Source organism: Fusarium falciforme, chromosome 2 (assembly GCF_026873545.1).
Source record: "Fusarium falciforme chromosome 2, complete sequence".
NCBI lineage: Eukaryota > Fungi > Ascomycota > Sordariomycetes > Hypocreales > Nectriaceae > Fusarium > Fusarium falciforme.
The window spans coordinates 3,908,887-3,934,062 of NC_070545.1; the positions used below are offsets into that span (position 1 = coordinate 3,908,887).

A 25,176-nucleotide genomic window follows, 5' to 3' on the forward strand; every position below is an offset into this window, starting at 1 on the left:
GAATAGGAAGACGGCCAACTTGGAACGACTGACTGAACCTGTCGTGTCTTTTTTCCCTCAGGTCGCGCAGGGCCCTGAACCTTGGGAAAAAGCACCATTTCCCGCCTGTCTATTATGCAGCGTAACCTCATTTCGACACACAAAAAAAGATGGCACGCACGCATGCCCTGGCTTATCGGGGCTTTCCAAGGAGGGAGGGGCTTCTTCCTAGCCCAAGGCAAGCCCTTGGCTGACGAATGGGGGGAGGAAAGGCGTGCGACGATGCAGGTGCGGAAGCACAATGCCAGGCCAGGCAGTGGACGCTGGGCCGCCCCCCATATCCTCAGTCGATCTGCTTGTGTCTGGGCGTCGTTGAATGTGAGTGTCGGTCTGGGGGTGTGTGGGTGGGTGGTGCTTCATCGCGGTGGACCATAATGTCTGATATCGAAGGTTCGGAACGAGGATACGAAAGCAAGAACTGGAACTGACGGGCAGTAACAAGACGGCGATTAGCAGAGAGACACCAGGTATCGTAGAGATCGGGAGCGGGGACAGAGTGGGAGCTGGAGTCGACGATCGTGGAGTCGGGAGGCGACGGGGTGAAGCAAGATCGAGAGTCATCGAGTCGTGTCGTGTCGTGTCGTTGTACGCAGGACCTCTCTACTCTTTTGAGTCGCATGCCCAAGTGCAGAGTTGCCGATTGCAGCACAGCATCGTCTCCCCAGAGAGAGAGAGAGAAAGCAGAGTGCAGCACAGCAGAACGCACCGTTGTGGCCTTGACCACAATAGGGCACCCCCGGGCTGTGACCCTCAATCTCCCCTGCGGTGCGGTCATGCCGTACGTACTGTACGCAAGCAAGCAAGACGGAGCAAGCAGCGAGGGGCGTGGGGAGGGGGAGGGGAAGCTTGCTTGGCCAGCATGATGCAGCAGCAGCAGCAGCACCAACCTACCTGCTAGTAAGCTCCATACTGCGTACCTAGGTAGCGCACACTCTCTCGGGCAGAGCGAACAGCAGCAGTAAGTAAGTCAGGTGTGCGGCGGCCCGGGACTATGAGTGAGGGTGAGAGGTGGGGAACAGGTCCGCCGTCAGGGCTCACAGAAAGCAGGCTGCTTGCTGGCTGGATTGAAGATCCTGGGCAGCAGCCATTTCGGTGCTGGGCGATTGCAGACTGCAGGATTGGACGGGACAGGGTTTGGGTCTCCATCGAAGTGTTCGAGAAGAGGCTGGGGATGGGCAACCACACGCGACGGAGTTGATCAAGGTCGTTGGTTGGTAGACAAAGAGCCAGTGAGTGAGTTCTGTTGACGATACTCGACGACGACTAGACGTTAAACCAAAGCAGGCCTGGTTGACCGAGCACGAATTTTGACCGCCGCCGTCAATCTTTCTCTCCGTGGCCTATTCAGAGTGGTCCCCTGCTCGTCCGCCCCGAGGCGCGCATCTAGTGCCCGTTCTGTTCCTTGCTGGCAACTTTCTCCTAGCCGTAGGTAGGTAGTATCGGGAGCCTCTCGACGGCGGCCCCTGGCCGAAGTCGATGGGAAAAAAACCCAAACCTGAGCCCTGTCTCGGACGGGCCCAGCCTCCCGTGGACGGGGTCCAGGGGCCCATCTCGCCGTGGGTGCGTGAGCAGGCGCAAGCAAGCAAGACACTCCCCGTCCCTCCATCGAGATGGTATGGCTGGCATGGCTGTTCCCGACACCATGGCTCTCTCTACCCGAGGGGATGGGCAAGGCCCATGGCGACCGCCCAGAGGCAGCGGCTTCCAGCCATTCATCCATCCCAGATGGCTGTCCTAAAGAGCGGCTTGCCCATGGTAGTGGTAGCCCGCCCCCCATTCCCCCGTCCGTGGCCCCATGGATAGGTGGCCATGGTCCCGTCCGCGTCCCCGTCCCCGTGGTGGCGGGCTAGAAGGGCCCTGGGCTCTGCCAGAGGATTCCCGAAGGCTTGGTACGTGGGCGGGATCTTGCTCACGGTCGACGAAAGGGATCCATCCAAAGCTCCCCAGTGGATGGAGCCCCATGCAAGCCGCCCATCAACGGTGCGAGCCGAAGCCGGAGAAAACCAATCTAAAACGAGGGCCGACGGCAAGCTAGAGCGACGGCCGCCATCCTCCTCGTCTCGATGCCCTGGTCTAGCGCCCTTTCACACCCCACTGACTGCCGGGCCACCTCAAGCCATGGTGAGCCAGTGCGAGGGGAGCGCACGTGTCTGATGCTTAATGGGTGCTGTCGCTTCTCGACAAAGTCACGCCTCCGAGGTGGGCTGCTGGGCACCGCCTCTAGCTCGCCGCTCGTGCTCGTCATGCGTGAGAATCTGCTGCGAAGACAAGAGGCCCATCCATTCATAGAGCATAGTGCGAACTGATGACGAGGGTTGGAGATTAGACCATGTAGGGTTCCATGCCTGGGCCTGGTCCTGGTCGGTCCTGGACCCAGTAGCAGCTCAACACCCAGGCGAGAGGGAAAATTGGAAAAAAAATTCTGTGAAATTCGATTGGTGTGTCTGTTTGTACAAGTCCACTTCCATGCCCACATCAATCAAAAGACAAAGAGTGAAGGAAAAGTTTCAAGAAAGTAAAAAAGGCCAAAAAAAGAAAAAAGAAAGGCCCCATGCATCCGTCCGTATGAAATGAACGAAGTGAGACCGCCGCCCACGATTTATGCAACAGCCGTTTGTGTTTGCCGAACAGGAGGGTTGCTTTGCGTTGATGGCGGCCAATAATGTGCCGCGCTGAATTAATTGAGAGTCTTGGATAGGTAGGTAGGAAATGGTGGTTGGTAAGGAAATGTCAAAGAGTTTGTCGTTTCTTTTCGTAGTGTTGTCGTCACGGCTTATCCGCATGTCCAAGGTAAGATGCCATCTCCAACCAGCCAGCATGGGTGTTTCCGGGCTAAGCCAGCCCCCAACAAGGCTGGGATATCGGAGGTTTCGAAGATAAAGGTACGGCGTGTATCGTCAGTTGTGTCTCGCATGGAAAAGGCGTATCCATGCCGCAGCTGCCGACAGAGCCCCCACATCCAAACACTGGCTTCTATGTTTCCTGGCAGAGCATCACTGTATGTGATGGCCAAGAGAAATATTATTTTTACTGCATCGCCGCTGCTGCGTCCGCAAAGGTTCCGACAAGAGGACCTTCGTCGCTCTCGAGGGTCTTGATGCTGGCCGGTCCGTTCTTCTGCATCTCGATCGTCTCGTCTTCCGGTATCCAATCGACCTTGACGCCATTCGCGTTGGCGGGGCTTTCGCCTTGGTTGCTAAGTTTTGACACGAGGTGTTGGTATCGAGCGAGACGGGCACCTTGACCGGCGTAGGCAAACGGCGTCGTCGTTCCGCGGGGAGCGTTATCTTGCGGTGCTATGTCGAAGATGTCCACCATGTTGCTGCGCAAGACTCAGTCAGCATCAACAACCTCAACCCCTCCTTCCATCATCACAAACGTACTTCGATGTCTTAGCCACTACTCGCTGGAGGGCCTCGTTTTCTCGCTGGGCTTCGAGTGTGTCGTTCTCGCCGTTCAGGGACTGGTCTCCGAAACTACCGTATTGCATGCCGTTGGCGTCATCGTAAAGAAGGCGGTTTTCCTCTTCCTAGAGCAGGGTTAAGCGTTAGCTGACAGGCCTGTAGACGCCCTATCCATCGCCCGGAGTCATGGAAAAGACGCAGAATCTCGCAGACCACGCACCTCATCGTAGGCGTCTCCATCACGCCGTCCCAAACATGATGCGCAAGCTCCCATCGTTACGTGGTCGCGGGACCAAGTTTCGCATATCAAATCGCAGGCCAGTAAGAGTCCGTGTCCAATATCGCCGTGGGCAGTGTATTACCGCGAGGTGGTGAAGCAAATAATAAGCAAGAAATGAACGTAGAAGGTTGCACCTGTGTCGTACAAACCTCGTGACCTCGCGATGAGCTCTTGTCGTCTGCAGCTGTCGCGCCTGCCTCACGAGATTGCTTGGTGGGTCCCATCCACAGGAACCAGAGCGACTTCGGGTAAACTTCGGACCGCTCGCCATGGTACCAGTCTGCTGGGACGGGAAGGGGACAAAGCAAACATCAAACGAACGACGGCGTTGGGCCAAGAGAAAGGCTTCAATGTTCGATTCGTCGGCATCGGGCGCCATCATGGGCTTTGTTGACATGGTGGGCACGTTGATTGAAGATCGAGATTCACCCCATGATGCCTTAGGCTCAACCCCTCCCTTGATGCTCCTGACTCCCTCAAGTTGAGTCCAGCTTCAAACACGCGCCCTTGACGAGGGATCTCATTATTGCTTGCCAAGCCGCCCAGGGCACCCTGAACACCAACAATGCCTTTGTTGAAGATCCCTTGGAAGGGAATTGAACTCATTACGCAAAGAGCTAGTGCTTTTTGAACGACCCTTCACGGGGAACTTGCTGCCCTTCACTGTCCCGCGCCTTGATAATGTCTTGCTGTTGTTGTCCCTCAAACTACCCCCACGACATAGTGCTCTCCGCTTGTCAATGTCTCTTGCCGTCTTCCTCTCCACCCTGAATCTCCTTTACAAGGGCACAATCAATTCTCCTCTCTATTGCCAATGTCTCTTCACGATGGACCAACTCGCTCAGTCGTCGCCTTCTGCTGTCGATATTGCCTCCACACTTGGCAATATTGTGTCTTCAGGAGCTCTCCTTCACCCGATAACCTCATCACCCTAGGTTCAAGTTGAACCTTTTGGAGGCAACTCGATAGCTATAAGTATGCTCGACTCCTCTCGCTTCTTGGTTTGTCCTCATCATCCTCATCACTTCAACTCAATCATCCAATCCTCACTTCCTCTTCTCTTTCTGAGTTCCTCACTTGGACCAGTCTTTCCTGCCATCGATCTCAACATTTACCTGATCCAAACCTCGAACACCGCATCAAAATGGTTCGCTTTGCTCCACTGACAGTATTGGCCCTGGCGCCTTTGGCTCAAGCACGCTTCGACTGGTTGCAGCCACGAGGAGCTGTCGATGAGTGCCCGCCTTGTTCAGCGGAAGAAGCCTGCTCCCACACCGTCACCGTCACCGAACCAGCTGGACCTCGGAAGACTATCACTGTCACCGATCCTCAGGGTGGTTCCTATCGGACCGTCACTGTCCAAGAGCCTGGCGAGTCCTACACAACCGTCACTGTCACTCAGTACAACGAGCCTCGCACCAAGTTTGTCTACATCAGCCAGGGAGAAACACTCGACCCACCCAAGGAGACCATCACCATCACGCATCCTGGCAAGACCGTGACTGTGACACAGACTGAGAGCGAGGAATATATCGTCACCAAGAAGATCAACGTTTATCCTGACGGCGCTGACTACCCTGACAACAACGACAATGGCAACTACTACCCGCCCGGCGCGAAGACAATCACGGTCACCAACGGCTATCCTGCTCCCAGTGCCGGCTACCCCGGCTACGAGGGAGGAATCGTCACCAAGGTCGTCGGTGGCAACGGTGGGAAGTACTACGACAACGCCCAAACGGTTACCGTTGTCAAAGACGGTGAGGTCAAGACCCTGACTTTCACGCATTTCAACTACAACAAGGCCACCAAGACCATCACTCAGCAGAATGGCGAGGTCAAGACTCTCACATTCACTCACGATTACGGCTACGGCAACAACAACAAGGTTGTCAAAACCATCACCCAGCAAAATGGCAAGGAGGAGGTCGTGACTGTCACTGGCGACTACAAGGTTGTTGAGACCATCACTGAGCAGGACGGTGAGGAGAAGACAGTGACTCTTCCCGGCTACGAGAACAGGGTCGTCAAGACAGTGACTCTGGAGGATGGCAACAAGAACAAGGTTGTCAAGACCATCACTGTCAAGGAGTCGATCGAGCGCGTCGTCACCAAGACCATCAAGGAGAGCGGCAAGCTCTACACCGTGGTCGTCACACCCGAGCCTACCATCACCACCATCACTAAGGAAAATGGCGATTATGTCACCACTGTGGTCGAGGTTCCTTGCACCTACACCCTGACCGCTCCGGCCCAGTACGAGACTGCTACCGTGAAGAGCAACAGCTACAAGACCATCACGCGAACGGCCACCTATGGAAGTGAATTAGAGGTTGAGGTCATTGTCTATGACCCCAAGACTGGCTACTCTACCTGTAAGCGCAAGAAGGACGGCCAACCCTGCCACCCTGGCTACGAGAACGACAATACTGGCTATGGTGGTGACGACAAGCCTCAATATGGCGACAATGGCAAGGGCGAATCTGAGAACCCTGCCTACACCAACACCCGAGGTAGCAACGGCAGCCAGACCTCCATCGACGTCCCCAACTATACCAAGGTCCGACCTCACGACGACGACAACAACGCCGGCGTTTACGACCCTGAAGAGACCGACTGCGACGAGGGTGCCGTCTCCACCAGCATCGCAACTGTCTACAACACTGTGATCGTGACAGTGGGTGGTGAGCCAACCACCACCGCCACCCAGACTACGAAGCAGACTCTCGGCTACCGCGATCTGGAGCGCTCAAACAAGCGTCGCTCTGCCGTCTCTGTTCAATGGTAGAGACTCTCTGATGATGAATCATGTTTTCCTTTGTATCACTAAAAAGGATGGTAATGTGTATGATGGAGGATTAATGCGGGAGATGGCCTCGGATAATAGTCATTGTACAGTCTAATGAGTACCTAATGTAGTAATCATATTTCCTTTAGTATTCAATTCAATACTTCAATCAATTTTCTGTCTGCTTAAACGTGAGAACACATGATGTGGCTTTTGAGCACGAAACCAACGATCGACAGACGCTTACTAGGTACGTTCTAAGCCTCCATTGTGGATGAACATAATTCCACTGCTTCCTTCTAAACAAAGAGTACAGCTCTATTCCTATATTCTTTATGTTTTACTTCATGCCCCGTCACTGACACTATCATTGATCCAAGATCTCTCAAGTTCATTCGCCCATTCAGCGTCCTGATCACTTTCGCTTGTCGCTTACCCTACATTGATGGTGATGCGATGTTTTGAGTTGGCTTGATGACTTTCAGAGATATCGATTTGGGATTCCCTATTCAATTAATTAAGCCTAGATGCTCTTTTTCGACCATAGCTTGAAAGATTCTCAATAATAACTGGTGGTGTTCTTCCCATGGAGGTGGAGGGAGAATGTCTGTACAGTGTTGTTTATCACAAAAGGCTCCAAGACCGTCTGCAAAACTACAGTGTGCGATAGCAGATGCCTGTCTTGCACAGTACACCCTTGTCACACCTTCCTCACCAGCTCAACCAACAACTCATAGCATCAAACCTACACGACCTGCGATACCCTGTCCCCTAAGCCACGTGCCTCTGTTCCTAGCGTACCTCTCATGAGATGTGTTCGTCTGGTATGGAGATCAAACTATCAATACCAAATCGGGCGATGAGACATTGTCTAGCCCCCTAACAACCCGGGGCCGCCGGGCCAGGCTTTGGATCCGTCAAATCACCGAGTAGTGGATGGTCAATCGTTAGGAGCTCCTCGAAGCCTATCGCCTTCGGGGGCCCAGTCTCGGTCCAATGAGGGGGTTATATGAGCGCCGTGTTTGCTTGTTGGCGGCGCCCTTTGTGGCCGATCTTGGCCTGTCGCAGCTCACTGACGACAGGGACATTTTGACTGACCGGAAGCATCTGCAAGGCACAGCGACTTTGCTTTGGCGCAAGGGGAAGTGCCTGTCGCGAAGTGTCCATTAACCGCGTTTGATGGAGCGGGTCGGTATGAGTAAAATACGGAAGGTTATCGAGCTCAACCTTGCTAATGGCTGTCTCGGCCGTTCCAGACCTCAGTCTCTCTTCGAGACTTTAACGGATCCTTTGTCTTCCAAACCCGTGGCTTTTATCGTATCCGTCTCGCACAACAAGACGCCTTCACCAGCCAGAGCCGTCGCGCCCCGCCGTTACCAGGGACGAGCTATCAGTCTTCTTTTCCGAATCGGGTGTGAATGTCTCTTGACATGTCTCAGCCAGATTGGCTGACTATCGCCTCGACCTCTTCTGCCGACGTGTTTCGGCAGCTTGTTTTTCCTCTTTGTTTGGGGGGAGTTCTCTCAAAATAAGAAAGGGCGGATGTAAGAACCAGACAAAAAGGATGGAGTCATCTTTGAGCACACAACTTGACATCCTCGACATGAAACAGAACAGAGCTGATGCGATGCCTCGATTAAGCTTGTTTGGAAACTCCCGAGTGAAGCTCAGCGAGCTCCCCTGACCAAAATCGCCGTTGCCAGATCCGGCGAGACCCTGTTATTGTTCCCGGAGGCCAGAACGAGAAAAGCCCCTGACGCCGGACGCGCTTCAAACCTGCTCGCCGTCCTAGGTCAGCAACATTGAGGAGCCATGCTGGATGTGGCGGCGAGCACTGGACTCCCCGAGGCGATGACTTGATCCGTTGTGTTTGCCCTCCTCATTGGGACAATCTGTCGACTGGGATTGATCACCATCAGCCAAAGCCGTCACGGGCAAGCCCTTCAGTGTCAATGGCTGTGCGGATCCTCATTGATAGACCCTTTCTGTCTGTGCCTTGCAAATGCCAAGGATCTGGAGGTCGAGATCGCTAAACCTAGTTTACCGGGCCTTGAGTCTCCAAGAACATCCGTCAGAATGCTTGTGGCGTCGGTCGACTACTTGAGATGACGATTCCCGTGCCTTCCAGTATTTTTGGTTACTCGTTACTCCCAGATCTGCCTCATCCAACCTTCCAAGATGAAGAAACCACAGGTTCCTGCGTCCTCCCTGAGTGTGGGTAGCAGGATATTCAGCTGTACACAAGGGCACATTGTGATATGTGCTATCGTCTTCATGATCATGGTGGCACCCCTTCTCTGGAGACAGCGAGAGTATGTCGGGGTCGATCTACCTGCGTTGGAGCCACATGCACCATCAAAACTCGGTCACGACAAAGCCTCAAACAACACAAAGAAGCTCTTTTGGACGACCGACGACGAACACCTGCGACAGTTGACGTACTGGAAGAGACCCAAGGAGATTAAGAAGGTCATGGGCATGGTATTTTTCGGTCGACGGCATTCCGTCTCTATCCTGGATTGCTATTTGAAGGTATTGCCATTCACTACCCTGGGGAACTCAGCGAAGCGTGGTGCTGACGGTTATAGCGAAACCTGATCAAGAATGGGGGCATGCTCGACGGTATCATCTTCGTGGAACGAACCCAAGACGAACAGGACCTCAAGCTCCTGGCCAAGATGCTGAAGAGTGAACCAAGCTACGAGAGATGGAAGATTGAGATGACCGACGAGGACAACTTTACAAGCGGGTTCGGGAACTCGTACGACCGGGTCGAAGATGATGTTCTATACGTAAAGATTGACGACGATATCGTGAGTTGCCATGGTATGTTCTATCTAGGTTTTGCTGACAGTGCTGTAGGTGTTCATGGAAGACAGCGTCATCCCCTCCATAATCAAGAAGAAGATGGAACACCCCGAGTACTACGTCGTCTCTGCCAACGTCGTCAACCAGCCACTACTCAGCTGGGTTCACTGGAATCTTGGCGCGGTCAAACCCTACCTTCCTGAGGTCAACAACGAGGGAGCCACCAAGTCGTTCGACATCAAGGACTCTATGAAATACGACTGGCAAGCCACCAACCTGCCACGGTGGAAAGGGCCGATCGACTTCAAGCTGGATGAGTGGGATGCCGACGACAAACAGCATCGTTGGCTTCCCGTGAAGCATCAGGGTGATCATATTCTCGACAACACCCCCATCGAGACAACCGAGTATCATCCCATGGGTCGCGGCTGGACTGAGTGGAAGATTGGCGCGCAGGAGCACTACAGTTTCCTCGAGAATCTCGAACACAACAGCTTGTCTCAGTACAAGTTCGACACATGGGACTTTCAATACGAGCGGATGGGCATTCAGTTCATTGCCATGTTGGGCAAGGACATCAACATCGCCAAGCCTATTGAGTCGGATGATGAGAATCACTTTTCGTGCACGATGCCACGACAGCTGGGAAGACGTGAGTTCCCTTCCCTCTTAGCTGGAGTGATAGTCTGCTAATAATCATTGTAGATGCGGTAGCTGATGGAAAAGGTATCGCTGTGCACTACAGCTTCGGCAGCCAGCGAGGTGGCATGGAGCGAACCGACATTCTAGCCCGATACAGGGCCTTTGCGAGGGACAACATCTGCGCCAGTCCGATGTTGTGGAAGCCCGAAGACGACTGATCATCCAACACGGCAAAGACACTGTGCCACATACTATTTTCTTTTTACATCTCTTTAAAATGATACACGAGACTTCTCTGCGCAAATCGGTCGAGAATGAGACTGCATATTATGGCGTTCAGGATGGGAGGCAAGATACACGATAGATATACACGTCATCATTCACTTTGCAGGTCTTCATATGTTGATAGACGAGAAACAGAATACCTAGATCTTGCATCAAACTTTCTTTTGAGACAAAGACAATGACCATCGCTCGGGTCTGACATCAACTCGAGAAGTCACCGCCGCATCATGTCCCTTTTCCATTTCAGCCGACACCGTCAAGATGATGCTTCTTTTGATCAGCCGGACATCGGCTAAACTGATATATAGGCCAGGATTAGAGGCCCTATATGACGAGGATGGCATTGACACCCCTCCCATTGTTTGTCGTCCTTCGCATACCAACCTGGCTACTTGGCATACCCCCGGGGTCAGCCTTTAGTAAATCCACATCAACAATCCTTCGTCTTATGACAACATTGATCTAAGTTTAGGAGAGAAGAATCTAAGAGATGGTCAAGTTCCTATAGTACCTCTTTATATTTTATTCTATTCTAATCCTGAGATTTAAGTAGGCTTTTAGTCCTTGGTCGATGCCTGGTTGAGTTGGCGTGTCAAGTATCTGCTCCCATTCACACCAATTATGAGTAACAGGAACATTTACAGGTTGGCCTTTTGTACATAACATCAAGCCTAAATCCTTACCGTTCGATTAGACATCAGCCGGACCGCCAGATGTGACGGAGCCAGAGGTGTCGGCATCCTCCTCAGTGTGGGAGTGATGCGCCTGACGCCCCCCTTTTCCATGGTCATACTCATTTTCCTCGAAACGGGCCTTTTAGATCTATCGCTATGGCCCTATTTGGTATTCTGGTGATACACCTTTGTCTTCAGCCACCGTCACACTCTCGCTCATCAATATCGTTGTCACATCAGTCACAAACACGGAATCGCATAAGCACATGCTTTAGGGAAGAAGAGAAATAAATAAGCCAAGCGGCAGTAAGTTGCCACCTGGTGCGAGACTAAACGATCGTAGCATACAGGCAAAAAGGGTGGTTTTCGGTTTCCAACTTTGTGAGGTATCATCCGCAATTCATTAATCCATAACACGAACGCTTCAGGGAACAACTCGTCAACGCAAGCATAAGACTTTGACGCGACTGGACCGCATTAAAAGCTCAGGTAGAGCCTTTTAAGTAAGAGACTTGGGGCTCCTGACGCTCTCAAAGTTGATGTCCTCCTCCTGGCGGACGAGATTGGTCTCCTTTTCGACCTGGGCGAGATCGATGTGGGCAACAGCGTCGTCACCGTCGAAGATGCGGGCAATCTCCTCGAGGGTGGGGCCTTTGGTCTCAACGTAGAAGTACCAGACAAAGATCAACTCGCAGAAGTCCCAGATGGTGTAGAAGAGCATGAAGTGCCAGTGTTGGGGGAGGTTGTTCCAGGCGAGCTTGTTGGTTTGGCTGTTGCTCGTTAGCATCTCAAGTGTCACAGTCGAGTTTATGGAGGCAACTTACTTTCCAATGGCGAGGATAGCCTGAACGACAATGTTCATGATCATCATGCCCTTGGCACGGAGATGGAAGGGGAGGATCTCAAGGGCGTAGGCGACGAGAAGACCCGAGAAACCGATATCATAGAAGATGCCAAACAGCCAGATAAAGGCGATCTGAGCGTATCCGGAGCTACTGTTGGTGTATCGGACACCGCCGTCGGGCTCGTCTTTGGTGGGAGGAGTAGGAACGGAGGAGTTCTCGTAGATGGCACCAGCGATGGTCCACATAATAAAGGCCGTGACCATACCGGAAATGGCAGTGAGGAAGAGAGGACGACGACCGACCTTGTCGACAGAGAAAGCGGCAGCGATGGAGACGGAAAGATCGAGAATGGTCTTGCCAGCAGAGAGCTATAAGGGAGAAGCTGTTAGTTACATGATGTTTAGACAATGGCTAAAACACTTACAGCAAGCTTCTTGTTCTGCTGCTTGATACCAGCACCCTCGTAGATAATATCCATATAGTTGGAGAACAGAGCGTTGCCAGAATACTGAGAAATGATACCGAGGGAAACGATGATGCCGAGTCGCCACAGGTTGCCCCTGGTCTTGACAAAGTCGGAGTAGCTGGTAGCCTTGGCGGCGGCGCGGTCGGCCTGAATGGTCTGCTTGATCTCGCGGTACTGGAACTGCACAGTCGGGTTGTTCTCGTCACCACCGGCATGGTGCTTGGCGAGGACTGCAAGAGCCTGCTCGGGCTTGTCCTTGTTGACGAGGAATCGAGGAGACTCAGGGACCCACCAGATGCCGCAGAGCTGGACGATGGATGGAACGGCCTGGATGAAGGTGATGGATCGCCACGACCAATCGTTGTTAATCGAGGCAGTGCCCCAACCGACAACGGAAACAACTAAAATGATCTATTAGCATCCCTCAGTTGTCCCGTTTGAAGATGAGTTGCTTACTCAGAGATCCGAGGTTCCAGAGACAGTTGTAGACGGCGGTGAGAGGACCACGGTGCTGAGGGTGGCAGATCTCAGTCAGAAGCATAGGAGAAGACATCTGAGCCAGAGAGTTGCCGAAACCAAGGACAAAGCGACCAGCCATGTACACTAAGCCGTAAAGTTAGCACTGATGGCTCAGATGGGCCGGAAAGGGGGAGTGTCTGGGGAGGACTCACTTCCGTAACCGTTGCAGAAAGCAGAGATGAAAGAACCAGCAATCATGATGACACATCCAATCATAATTGTGGGCTTTCTTCCCAAGTTGTCTGCAAGGTAGGGCGTAATGAAGAAAGACACGATCGAACCGATGTTGTACATGTTGATCAAAATACCGAGCTTGCTCTCGTTCTTGTACTCTGGGAAGTATTCCTTCCATCTATCCATCTGCTGACTGGTGTTGACCATCATACCATCGTATCCGGTGGTTGCTGAAGCGATCAAGAGGAAGATAATGAGGCAATAGAGGTTCCGCAAGTGAGGCTCTTTGTACCAGGTCACTTTCGCGAACCGGGGCGCCTCGGCCTGCGCGACCTCGAGAGACGATCGGTCCGTGTTAACCGGGGCTTTGGAGCCTATCGGCTGCAAAAACTTTGGCAAAGCCATTGCGGAAAGGGGTTAACTCGATCAACAATGTGTGTTTGGATTTGAGAGTTGAGGGCCACCCAGGTTGGAGTTTTGATGAGCGAATTGGCTCTTGGGTGAGGATGAACGAGAAAGGAACCCGAAAATACGGGGAAGAGCGTTCCATTTATATACTCTTTTCGCGTAGCAGTGAATGCCATGTTGTCGATCCATCCTGGGGGATCAGAGCGTGGAGCCCCAGGTCTGTCACCTGCGCTGCCGGGTGCATTCCCCTCTACGGCGAGGGGAAGCATAGAGCCGGGGATGGGTGGGCAAAAGATCAACCGGGGCGGAAAGACGGGTAATGCACGTTGCCAAGAGGAGGTGTGGTGTCTCGATCTGTTCTTTTTACTAGGGTCACCCAAAGAAACTCCTCCAACCCTATCCCCGGGAATTCAGGTAGATCTTTCCAGGGATGGGCTTAATTGAACAAGGGGTTGAAGCGCTGTGTGGAGAGACCCAGCCGACTCACATTCGACCTACCCATCCACGAGCTATGACCTGACGGGAGGCGTCGCATTCTGCTCCGCTAGTCTCAGGAGACCATACGAGAGCCGAGAAGAAAAACGACAAAGGCTCGACCGTGAATGGACTCTTGGTTCCTGGGCTGAGGAGGAGGGGAGGGGTGAAAAGGGTCCCATGGGTAGGTCATGAACCCGTCAGTTTGGAGCGCGTCGCAGCTTAAGCGATATTCCAAGCAGGCATGTTACCAAAAGAACCGCCACAAAGCGACGTTGAGGTTAACCAAGGTTCCTTTCGGCTCATGGATTGATGTGGTCTCAAGAAATGGATATTCATCCAGACCTCAGGCATCTTTGATCCTCACTCGATGATATTGACCTTGATTGTACTCATCCCAAACTCTCATTGAGATACAATTCAGTGTCCTACACCCAAATCTTCACAATTGTTAGAATGCCTGGCGGGAGAAGGGAATCTGGATCTCGAGCGGACTAAGCTTGAACAAAAGCCCACGCAGAACGATCCCACCATACGACTCGCAACGCCTGCACAAACGTGGTAAAAGGGCCGTCTGGTTGAATGCAGCCGCGTCTTTTCCCGCATTCACCCACCCAATGGCTCGCCGGCCCTGTGTTCCAGGATACCCAAAACGAGCAAGGTGTGATCTGGGGGTAACCTTGGGGAAGCGGGTCCCCGAGAAAGGGACAAGCCGTTTGGTTCGCCAAGCTTAATTGAGGTCCAATAGAGCATTTGCCAACTACAGCTCACATGGCATGATGCCCCCCCTCTCATTGAACTTGGGTATTTTGTCTCACGGCACCCAAGAACCTGGCTCGTCGTAACAGAGCATGGCTGGTTCTGTGCCGCTCGCGCCACAGACCACATGAAGGCACCTGCAAATGTCACTCGGTAGTTGAGAAGCAGACCCAGCCAACATGTTATAGAACCGAACCATTGAGGTCAACGACAAGAGTGATTCTGAAGTCGTTGGAATAAGAATTAAGCATAAATAAGCATAAGGTTCTTAGGATGAGGAATGAGAAGAGCATCATCATAAATCATGAAAAGCCGTTAAGAAAAGTCCATAATTTAGACATAACTTTGACGAAGTCATTCTATGAAGACTTTGTGAAGAACCTCATCACTTGTTTCACACACGGCAGGGCGTGTGCCAGACCCACGAGGCTTGGCATCCACTTTCTCGGATCGCAGGCCCGAAAACCACTTTAACCCATGATTAATAGCTGACACAAGCCGAGATTGGCTCCTCGAGCGGACTTGGACGAATGGGGATTCGAGTCTCGAACTTGGGGGAGCTAGCCATGATCCCTGATCAAAATGCATGAGCCGTTGTTTCGCGGGTATGCCCGTATTGAGCTTGTTCGACGATCAAGCATCATCTGCCTGCCCCGTTCGATATGTTGATCTGGGCATTTAGGCGGCATGGAGGCCGCCGATGTCCTCAACTACTCCATGGATACTCGGTGTGTCACCGACCTGATCGGTCAAAACAATACGAGTATCATGTTAACAATTCAGGCTTTATGGGACAAGCGAAAGTCTCCCAAGTCTAGACACATAGCCAGCCGATCAATTGACAAGGGGACAACAAGCTCAAAGCCAGAGAACCTGCCAATTTCCATCGTCCTCGTGCCTGGAAGCAAAACAAATCCAGTCATGCGCATCCAGCCATCTGCGCATTTCTCACGATGGCCTCAACTCTTGACCCTTCTCCAACCGAGGTCTTGCAGAACGCGAAAAAAGGATCCCCGGCCCTCTGTTACGAATTTGGTGTGTTGCCCCTTGGGGTTCCGGAGATGCGGGAGAGATGCCGAACAGACGAGATGGGCCACACACCACGGGTCTTACTCACGGGTCTTACTCACAGGCCATGCTCGCTGACCGACTGTAAACTTGACAATTTCAGAGTTTTTCTCATTCTTGTTGAAGGATTTCATGGCAATGCCTCGAAAAAGGGGCGCAGGAGTTTTGGTATGTCTCGAATCAGGCAATCGCCGTCGAGACAGTCTGTTCAATCTTGGGAGAATTCAGGCAAAAAGTTATCCTTGAGACACACACACACCTTTGCCGCTCTCATGTGGCCCCACGATGAGGGTGCAGAGCACCTGCATCGAGTTGCCTGCAGGGTGCAGCCGTTGTCCCCCCTCCTCCGGCCGGATCCTCGGCCGTGGCTGGCGATCCCCTCCATCTCGACTCCTCAGCCGTTGGTAAATCCGGGGATGCCACGCCTTTCCTACCGCGCCACGAAGATGCGCTGTCGGGTTCATCACAGGATTAGAAGCTTGTATTTTGCCTAAATCAAGGTGTCACGATCCAGATGTCGTCTGGTTTGGCTTTTGCTCTCCCCGCTCGCGTGTTTTTTTGCCTCCTCCGCACATACCCATGCATCTCGTCGCGCTTCATCCCCTGCTTCATCCTCTCAAGAGGTCGGCTGAATTAGCTAAAACTATTCTTGGCGACAGCGTCAACTAACACATGGTTTTTCAGCTGCCGGGGCTTGTGCCCGAATTGCCTGGACGCGCACACACTGCCGAGACGCGTTGGGAGGCATCCGGTACCTATCTACACAAAGAACCATCCAGGTCTCGACTCAGACAGACACCAATACAGTCCAGTTCCGCCACATTATTCTCTTCCTTTCGTCCGACCATTGTTCCTTTTCCCGTCCCGTACCAAACATGAAAGACAATAATAGCAAGCATCCGTAACACACCCAATAAGCCCTTCCGAATCGTTACAAGGTAAGTTGACAGTATAGTAGACAGCATGATTCGGCCCGCGATGCCATCAAAGGGTAAAACACCAATCGTTCGTTATCGTGTCACAATTGGTCTGCTCAACACTCAGCAGGGAGCGCACCGCTCATCATGGCAATGTCTGACATCTCGTCGGTCTGTTGTTCCTCAGACAAACTTCTGCTGCCAGCTCCGGCCTCCAACTCCTCGATGCTCGACAAGGCCTTTGCAAACTTCTCGCGCTCTCCTCTCAGCACCTCCCGCCTCGTCGCCGTGGCCGAGTCCTCCGCCATAAGCCTCTCGTAGACGCTTGTGGAATCATGACCTCCCAGGCCGAGCTTGCGGTCGAGGTGATACGGTAGGTGACGTTGGATGTGAGGAATCATGCCGTTGGTGATGTGGAGAGCTACAGCGTCCGCGAACCGCAAGGCAGCGAGGCGGTAGTAGCCTCTAACATAAGCCACGACCTCGAGCTCCCTCTCAAATGAATCTGGGCCAAGCTTGGCTAGATCGGCCTCGCGTCGCCTTTCGTCCTGGATACGCTTCTCATCTGTCAGGCTTTCCCAAGGAACCGGGGGTCGCCCATCGCCGTACCCGGCCGCCAGCATTCGCATCTGGTGGCGGTATCGCGTCAACAGAATCTGCTCGTCCTTCTGGTACCGACGGAACGCTTCCTGGTTGACGGTGAACAGGCCGTATGTCTCGAGGCGATACACCACATCAAGCGCACCAAGAGTCTCGTGGCGCCGCTCATCAAGGTACTCTGTGAGAATCTTGCGACACTCCTTATAGATGAGACGCTTGTTGAGGCGAGCAAACGAGACTTTCAAGGCTGACTCAAGCATCGTGCTCAGGAGGTTCATAACCTCGTTGAGGAATGCCTTCATGGGTCCATCCCAGGGTTGAATTGCCTCGCGGCACATGTCGTTGTAGACCTCTTCCGTTATGATATCTGGCACGCCAGCTCTGGTCTTGGCCTTGATCTCATCCCGAACCTGGCGAAGAGTCCTGAATCCTCGTCCGACGCCCGTGAATGGAGTGAACGGAGCCGGGAAGGCAGTACGTCGGGGGCCGGCAGCGGGAGAGAACCGCGGAACACTGGCTCTCATGTCTTCGGGCTTGATGTGTCCATTGGTTCCGTTGGGCATTGGATCAGTGCGGGCTCGCTTGGAAGGGGTCGTAGGTGGCCCCATCGCTCGTCTTTTGCTTGGCGTATTGGTGTTGGTGATGGTAATAACCGATCCCGCATCAGACTCATCGTCAGAGATTTCCAGAACTGGGATGTCGGTACTGTCCTTGAGGGTAAACTTGGGCTTCATATCCAGTAGACACTCGCGAAAGTTCTCGGGCAGTGGGACAAAATGCTTCGAGAACTCAGCAGGCTTCAGTTTGGATCGAGCCTGCTCGCCAAACTCCATGACACTGGTCTGAACCTCGAGTTCAACATTGGATGGCAGTTCTGGCAGCTTGTTCAACTGCTCCACGATACCATTCAGATGCTGTTTCAAGGTATGTTTGATGTGGGGGAGACTGGGAGGTGTTAGTACTTTTCTCGGCCACCCTCAATGGGCATTAGTGTGGTAACGTACCTCTTTGCGAACTCCTGGCCAAGCTTCTCCGAGAGGAATGCCTTCAGTTTCTCGATACCACACCGGTCGGAGAAGGAGTGGAACGCAGCTGGCCATCTGTCGAAGCCGTAATCCACGAATACGTGCTCTTCCCATCGCTTGAGCTCATCGAGATCCTTTCCCTGTGGTCGCGACGTGATGAAGTATCCGAGTCCAGTTGTGTGAGCTTCCTCTCTCATGATGGCCAGCCATTGTTCGTGATTGCCACCCTCCGGGATGAGGTCGGCTTTGGTAAGGACACCGATGGTGCGATTCAGGGCTCCGAGTCTGCGGATGAGGCCAAAGGTAGATGAGTTTTCGGCATCACTGTTCATGGGCATGGAGCACAAGATGATCGCGGACGGGTGTTGAATATACTCTCGAGACAGATTCCTCACAACATTGACGAGGTAGTCATCGCGAGCGTCGGCTGGGTTCTGGAAAATGCCGGGCATGTCGTAGAATGAAAGGTCAGGAAGCTCAGGGCCCTTGATTTCGAGGGCTACGATGTTTGGCGAGAACTTGGCAGCCACGGTCTCAGCGGCTCTGTCGATCGGAACCGTGTTTGCGATGCCACCGGAGCCGGGGACAAAGAGCTCGTGGCTCTTATCATCGTTGAGGATGGCGATCTGGGCCCAGCGAAGAACCTCCTCGATGTCACTGTGGTCAATCATGGTCTTGAACTCATGCACAACGGTAGTCGGCAGCTTTCGCCAAGGGAAGAAGGGATCCCGTTCGGTGACGTCGTTCTCAGTGATGGGCCGGGACTCTGGGGGTTGGTAGGAGTATTCCTTCCGAAGCCACACGCGGCAGGACGGATCATGACTTCGTGACACTCGAATGTGCAGCGGGCATCTGGTGCATGTTCCTTCACTTCGAGGAAGATCGAGGTTGGCGAGACCTGACATGAGACTCGATTTACCGGCAGACTGATCGCCGACGAGGACGAGTTCTGGAAGAGGGACATCGTGAGAGACACCAAGTTGCTGAAGCTCACCGAGTGTATCGTTGCAGGCCTTGAGCTTCTTTCCGATGTCCTGGAAGGACGTCTGGAAGAAGCTCCCGTCAACGGGGACCTGGCTTGTCGGGCTCTCGGCCGCGGCGTTGGGTCGCATCCTCAGTTCCCGCAGCAAAGGCTCAGGTTCTGTGAGACGCTCACTTGGGGTTGCTTTGATAATGATGTTAGTGTCTTCTTGAGTAAGGTTGATGCAAGGTAAACTTACGGGCATCGGATCTGCCGTGACGATAAAAGGCCTGGTTGGGAGGAATGTGGCCGTTCTCGCTGTAGCTCGAAGTGTTAGAAGGAGTATTGCGCATATCAAGGTTGACAGTGCCAGACTCTGGAATAGATGAATAATCCGTGGCAGAGTCGGGGTCTGGCTTGATGCGGCTCTGGCGAGGTCGGCGCCGCGGTGTTGATGAGTGAGAGTGAGGCATTGTGGTTGCCGAGAAACTGTAGGTTGCGCGGGAAGACATGAGGCGAATGAATTCACCCTACGAGGGGAAACGCCCTAAAATCCAGACCGAGGACTCGAGTGAATGAATTGTGCGCTTGTCGAAGAAGAGATGATGTCGTTGTTTTTGTTTGTTCGCTGCACCAGCGATAGGAGATGTTGATTCCCTGCACCTGCGGGTCGCAATTGCCGGCCCAAGGTGACAGAGGAGAGGTGTTTTACAGGTGAGCAGCAGACGTAAAAAGACAACTGTTGAGAGTAGAAAAATACAGATATTCTTCACTCAATCCTCGAGACAGTGGGTTATCATGGGCATGAAAGGACAGGTCGAGTTTCACGAGGTTTGCTGTCATGCAGCTCCACGGTTTGCGGTTGGCTGCCTGTGCTTGCTTCTTTCACTGGGCGCTACCCGTTGCTCTGGGGCAACACGCTGCCCCGATACCAAGTGTTAGGGGGCAGATCGACTTGACCACGATTGAGGCAAAATTTTGAAAGAAAATCGTTCATTTTTGATGCTATAAATCACTGACCACTCGGAGATTATTTTAAAAGGCACATTCAAGTCATCACCATCCAGCATTGAGGCTATGTGATGCACCCGTCATCCCATGTCCTAACAGGAATTATTGCTGCATGGAGTTGACATGAAGAATAAAAATGGGGTGGTTGGGCCCCAGGCTGCAGGCAGATAAGGTACGTACCTGCATGCCCCTGAGCTGAGCATCACTCGGTAAACAGTGAGGTGAAGCACAAGCCTTAGTCAGCATTCACTCAAAGAAGCCGAATTGACTGGCAAGGATCCAATGGGCGTTGAGCTCGGGCTTGGAGATAACGGCGGCTCCCCGCTACCGATCCCCTAAGATCTCGGGGCCTGCGGTGGGTTCCTGTCGGCTGGGGTGCTCCCATCCCGGCGTCTTAAACCATGGCCGGCTCATAAAGAACCCCTCATTCGGGGCATCATCACGGACAGCTTGATAACTCAGTTTGTGCTCTCACCCGCCAAAGTTTGACCATGGAAGATGAGATTCAGGTCCAATCGCCCTCATCTATTCGGCGCCGTCGCAGGAAGATCTCCAATGCGTAAGGTTGTGCGATCGGCAACTTCCCATCACAATTGACACATGGTTACAGGTGTATAGGTTGTCGCAATCGCAAGTCCCGATGCTCTGGGAGAAACCCCTGTGAGAGATGCGTTAGTCGCAAGGTACCATGTGTATTTGAAGAAAAAGAGGCAAAAGCTACAGTTTCTGTCGAGTGAGTGATTTGCTGTGGCAATGACGCTTCATGTCTAATGCTTGCAGGTATCTCGACGGACTGCATGCTCGGATCAAGGCACTCGAGACTCAGCTCCAAGACACACAGAGCTCACGGACGGAGGGACAATTATCTGTTCATGGTGATGCCGAAGAACGGGGATCGCCAGATCCCTCATTCGAAAACCCCCTCCCAGATCCTGAGATGCCACCACCAGCCTCTGCCGTCTCACACAGTCAAAACCCAAGGGAGACGTCCGTTATACATCAGCGCCTCGAATCAGAGGACTTGACAAACACTCTAGTGACGTCGGAACCCCAAATAAAAATTCATCGCTACGGACATCCTGGTACGCCTTTCCTTCGTCCTCCAGGTGACTGCAGTACTCACATCCTAAGCCTATCTCGGACACAGCTCAACTCTCAGCTTCAGCCGAAACGTACGCAACCTTCTTCAACGATCATCACCCGTCGCAGACCCTGGGAGCGTGTCCGTGGAACGCCAGGACATATCCTACACGACGAACCTGCCACCGATTGCACTTGATCTGGCCAGCATCCCACTGCCACGGCTCTCATATGCCGAGTACTTGACCAACACCGTAGTGGCGCATTTCGGATCGCTCTACTCCCTGTTTGAGCCAGAAGCTTTTCTTCGGACACTGAGAGCATTCTATAGTGAACGTGGCAAAGGCCAAGTTCCCGATGCGACACTCTGGCACATCCAGATGCTCCTTGTATTGGCGTTCGGCAAGTCCATATTGTCCAGAGAGCACTGCGAGAAGGGACCATCTGGAATGGTCTACTTTACCCACGCGATCGAGGCCATGCCAGACATTCGTAGGCTCTACGAACACCCTCTGCTGTCAATCGAGATCCTCTGCTTGACGGCTTTGTTCATGCACGCAACAGACCTCCTGCAAGAGTCCTACGTCACTGTTAGCTGAATGGCCCCCCTGTTAGTCTACAAGCTCACTCTTATCAGATAGGACAAGCCTTGCGCATGTCCGTCAGCAACGTTATGAACAAGCTCTTCCCTGAAACGTTGCGACCGCCGAATGTCGAGTACCAGCGGAGACTCTGGTGGACGGTATACTGTATCGACAGGAAGAGTGCTGCCATGTTGGGCAGCCCTTCCGTCATGCGTGACGACGATATTTCCATCCCTTTCCCCGATGCAAAGGAGGGAGACGACGCGCAGAATGTTTTTGCCATTCATGTCAGGATCTCATCCTACCTAGGCAAGATCCTTGATGGTAGGTGCAAGCGCTCCTGAGTTGATCCCTTCAACTTACAGATGGCAGTCATCTACGGGATACATGGCCAACAAAGAAACTTCCTCGTTGAAGTCAAGACTATTCTTTCGCGCCTCGCGGAGACCTCCTCTGTGCTTCGGGAACACCTGTGCCTGGATCTTCAACAGTCAAGGGAGTCGGTTAATCGCGAAGCCGCCACACTACATCTATTACTTCACCAGGTCTGTTAAAATGCCGTATTGGAGACGAAATCCTAACATCGGCTTTTAGTGCGTCATTCTGACTGTCCGGCCGGTACTGTTCTCCCTATTGAAGCCTCTTCTGAGCCCCGACACACCCTCATCAAGCAATACGCAACCTTTGTCTTCCGCCTTCGAGTCTATGCTGAGGATGTGTATCGACTCAGCGATACATATCCTCAAGATCATGTCGCTTCTGAAACATCAGATGATGTGTGGTGAGCATCATGCATCAGTAACCCTGAGGACATGCTAACTTTCCGTAGACATCTTCTTGCCGTACGACATCGAGGCATTGTTCTCGGCAGCTTTTGCTCTAATATTGGTCGACATCATTAGGCCCGCGAATGAACTTCTCTGGGATCTACCTCAAGTTATGGGTCTACTCGACGAATACATCTCCAGACACGTCGTCCCAGCACAGGCTTACCGGGCGGACCTCGTACAGCTCCTCGAGCTTCACAACAAGATACGCGGCGGACATGTTGCTCCCTCTCCAAATCTCGGTGACGCAGGAGCTGTTGGACAAAACTCGAACCTCGCTGGATATGCTATTGCTCATCCCAGTCAGACAGGTGTGTCACCCGATCCTGTGTGGTCGCACATCAGGAATGGGGATGACGGATTTGTCCAGCCGCACCCAGATGCAATTCTGTCAGTTATCGATGATTTAGATATTGAGGGGGCGGACCTTCTGGATACGACTTTGCTGGATGGGGGCTGGGTATGGGAGTTGGACGATCTCTCAACTGATCCATAGGAGCGCTGCCAAAGCCTCTCCCTCGCACAATCACGGCCGCCTCCTGCTACAGCGCTGCCCACGAGCTACCAGGACTCGATGTCAAGCGACGACATACCCCCCCTTTGCCCTCTTCCTACTCCCGCTCTTCTATCAAAGATTAAAACTTCTTACTTTTTATCTACCGTTGCCAAATTGACAAAATCCTTTCATTACATCCCGGGCAAGATCGGGAAGAGGAAAGGGCGCTCTAGACCAGGCACAGCTACCGCTCACAAGGCTGTAAAGCATGGATCTTTCGCAAATACTAAAGACAATCCTATGCCCACGCCCAAGTCTATCCTCTAAACTTAGGAAGATAGATACGATAGAGAGCCATCCGGGCGAAACAAACCGTGCAATGATTGACTGGATCACCATGACCAGATCTGAGTCTCTATTGACTACTGCTCCTCTCGGCCAGCACTGAACCTGCTGTGTAATGCCTAAAGGGTAACAAAGAGCGCCTTGTAAACCTCCTTCGTTTGTCCCCACAATTCTCACAGCAGCGAGTTCGCTTCTGCAATCTCTAATATAGCTTGTTTGTCACTGAGCTCCCCTTTCTGCTTTATTTCTTCAATGAATCATGAGCCCCTCCCTATTGCCACAAGTGACGATATATGGCTAGGCACAAACAAAATTGTTTGCCCGGGAGTCACGTGTTGGCACATCGACGAAGCTCCTGTACATCTCCGGTAAACACCTTGAAACAGATCACCGTCGCTTGTTTTTTTCTTCCTCGTTTCTCCTCAAAAAGAAAACAACAACACTCCTTCGACGCCATGTCTTCTAAGCCTATGCTTCATGTCACGGGGCCTAACGGCGAGCAAGTCCCTATTTGTCTTTTTCCCTTCCCCGCCGCTACCGATGAGCTCATCTCCATGGAGGAGTGGCTAGAGAACGCGAGAGCTTTTGCCCAGAGCGACCCTCCTCCCGCTCCAAAGCCCACCAAGGCTGACGACGTCTTTCGGTATGTATTCCTCAGCATTCTCCCAAGGGGTATCCCTTACTGTGATATGGGCTCTGGAAATGGGCTGATGGGCTTTGGTAAACTAGATTCTAATACATTCTAGACGTCGATAAAGCTACGTTCGGCGAACTCTGGGCTTACCTCGTCGAGAAAAACCGCAAGGCTCACCTCGAAGATTCCGACGCCGATGCCCCCAAGGCCAAGCTATGAAGAAGATGGATCAAGAACCCTTGGGGGCCTGAAGCCGATTTGACGGAGAATCTGTGCCGACTCTGTGTCAGCCAGCCCTTTTTTCTTCTAATCTTAAGATCCGCAAGGCATGTGTATGGCATCATAAGTGTGTATTGGACATTGTCTAACAAATGGCTAGCGAATACTTGTCGAAAGAAAGGGGAACCAGCCTGTAGTTGCTGCCGTTGTGGATTTTGCTCTCTAGTGGTTTGGGCTTTGGGGTTGAAGCTTTTTTTTAGCCCTAATAAAACATGAGCCTCTTGAGCGTAAAGAGATGCTGCCTAACAAATCTTTGCTTTCTACTTATTTAGATCCGTGACCCTAGATGAATCATCTCTCCGCGTTCTCTCCTCCATGTACTCGAGCTTTCGTCGAAACGACTCGATGAAATACCTGTCACGTCACTGAGTTGACCGCATATGCCTGCCAGGTTGCCCAATGAATGGGGTTATGCTCCCTCTGACCAAAGCCCAAGCTTGGGGACTCTGGATCTCTTTGTTCTTGATGGGTCTTGGCGAATGCGCGAAGCAATTCTCAAATCCCATTACTCAGCACATGTGCTTATTGATTCTACGTCTAAGAATAAGATCGTTGAGACCAAGGGGCATCCTAGAATCGCACAATGGCCCCCTGAAGTGAGGGTGGCCAGACCGGATGTTATTATTGTAGTTGTATTTTGGATTGACTGGTTTCCATTAAATTCCAGGGAAACCGAGCCCATCACGAGATAGTTATCCATATGGGCTGCCGTAGAAATCAAACGGACCACCATGACCAACCTCCCGTCCTGCTGGACCACTCTTCCCACCAAGCTTTCTGTTCA

The 25,176-nt window shown here is 52.5% G+C and overlaps 6 protein-coding genes across 6 annotated transcripts; 3 read left to right on the forward strand and 3 right to left on the reverse strand.

The window, feature by feature from the left end:
* Window positions 1-3,066: 3,066 nt before the first annotated feature.
* NCS54_00312700 (Hypothetical protein) lies at window positions 3,067-3,717 on the reverse strand (the record flags this gene model as incomplete). Its single annotated transcript, XM_053148710.1, has 3 exons — window positions 3,067-3,361; window positions 3,423-3,568; window positions 3,664-3,717. The coding sequence occupies 3 exons, from the start codon at window positions 3,715-3,717 to the stop codon at window positions 3,067-3,069; spliced, it is 495 nt and encodes a 164-aa protein (XP_053004685.1).
* Window positions 3,718-4,867: 1,150 nt separating this feature from the next.
* On the forward strand, window positions 4,868-6,511 carry NCS54_00312800 (Hypothetical protein; the record flags this gene model as incomplete). Its single annotated transcript, XM_053148711.1, has 1 exon — window positions 4,868-6,511. One exon carries the CDS (start codon window positions 4,868-4,870, stop codon window positions 6,509-6,511), a length of 1,644 nt encoding a protein of 547 aa, XP_053004686.1.
* Window positions 6,512-8,689: 2,178 nt separating this feature from the next.
* Window positions 8,690-10,179, forward strand: NCS54_00312900 (Hypothetical protein; the record flags this gene model as incomplete). Its single annotated transcript, XM_053148712.1, has 4 exons — window positions 8,690-9,043; window positions 9,100-9,324; window positions 9,374-9,971; window positions 10,025-10,179. The coding sequence occupies 4 exons, from the start codon at window positions 8,690-8,692 to the stop codon at window positions 10,177-10,179; spliced, it is 1,332 nt and encodes a 443-aa protein (XP_053004687.1).
* Window positions 10,180-11,419: 1,240 nt separating this feature from the next.
* NCS54_00313000 (Hypothetical protein) lies at window positions 11,420-13,329 on the reverse strand (the record flags this gene model as incomplete). Its single annotated transcript, XM_053148713.1, has 5 exons — window positions 11,420-11,690; window positions 11,745-12,133; window positions 12,190-12,632; window positions 12,688-12,834; window positions 12,903-13,329. 5 exons carry the CDS (start codon window positions 13,327-13,329, stop codon window positions 11,420-11,422), a joined length of 1,677 nt encoding a protein of 558 aa, XP_053004688.1.
* A 3,337-nt stretch (window positions 13,330-16,666) lies between these two features.
* On the reverse strand, window positions 16,667-19,648 carry NCS54_00313100 (Hypothetical protein; the record flags this gene model as incomplete). Its single annotated transcript, XM_053148714.1, has 3 exons — window positions 16,667-18,095; window positions 18,155-19,340; window positions 19,396-19,648. The coding sequence occupies 3 exons, from the start codon at window positions 19,646-19,648 to the stop codon at window positions 16,667-16,669; spliced, it is 2,868 nt and encodes a 955-aa protein (XP_053004689.1).
* Window positions 19,649-20,283: 635 nt separating this feature from the next.
* On the forward strand, window positions 20,284-23,134 carry NCS54_00313200 (Zn(2)-C6 fungal-type domain-containing protein; the record flags this gene model as incomplete). Its single annotated transcript, XM_053148715.1, has 9 exons — window positions 20,284-20,319; window positions 20,597-20,706; window positions 20,758-20,880; window positions 20,928-21,229; window positions 21,279-21,817; window positions 21,865-22,135; window positions 22,184-22,356; window positions 22,406-22,592; window positions 22,641-23,134. 9 exons carry the CDS (start codon window positions 20,284-20,286, stop codon window positions 23,132-23,134), a joined length of 2,235 nt encoding a protein of 744 aa, XP_053004690.1.
* Between the last annotated feature and the right edge of the window lie 2,042 nt (window positions 23,135-25,176).